At 62.9% G+C, this 342-nt stretch overlaps 1 protein-coding gene across 1 annotated transcript in view; it reads right to left on the bottom strand.

Annotated features, from left to right (window-relative positions):
* Nucleotides 1-342, bottom strand: part of LOC119589297 — a 19,088-nt gene that overhangs the window by 6,720 nt on the left and 12,026 nt on the right. The window contains exon 2 of the mRNA XM_037937920.1: nucleotides 18-294. Coding sequence (XP_037793848.1) covers nucleotides 18-294 — 277 coding nt within the window. The remainder of the gene's footprint in view (nucleotides 1-17; nucleotides 295-342) is intronic.

The following is a 342-nucleotide window of genomic DNA, read 5'->3' on the forward strand; positions in this document are numbered from 1 at the left end:
AGGCTCGAGGAGGAGACCCACTTGAGGGAGATATCCTCGAGTTCGGTGAGCGAGAAATCGTCGCTCGTCCTCTGGCCGGAGGTCTTGATCGGAGGCAACACTGCGAAGGTTCCTCCTTGACTCGCTCGCGCCCCCGAGTCCTCTACCCTCTTCGGGACCGGAGGAGGAGGCGGCCGAGAGGCAGGGTCGGCCTGGAATCCTCCTAGAGTAGGCGCCGGAGGAGCTTGAGGCCTGCGGACGAGCAAGGGCACGCCACTGCGGGACACCGTTTTGACAAAGGCTGTTGGGTGCGCCCTGGGGTGGAGAGGAACACACAAGACGCATGAAGAGGCATTCCGGAAT

Source organism: Penaeus monodon, chromosome 25, assembly GCF_015228065.2.
Source record: "Penaeus monodon isolate SGIC_2016 chromosome 25, NSTDA_Pmon_1, whole genome shotgun sequence".
Classification (NCBI taxonomy): Eukaryota; Metazoa; Arthropoda; class Malacostraca; order Decapoda; family Penaeidae; genus Penaeus; species Penaeus monodon.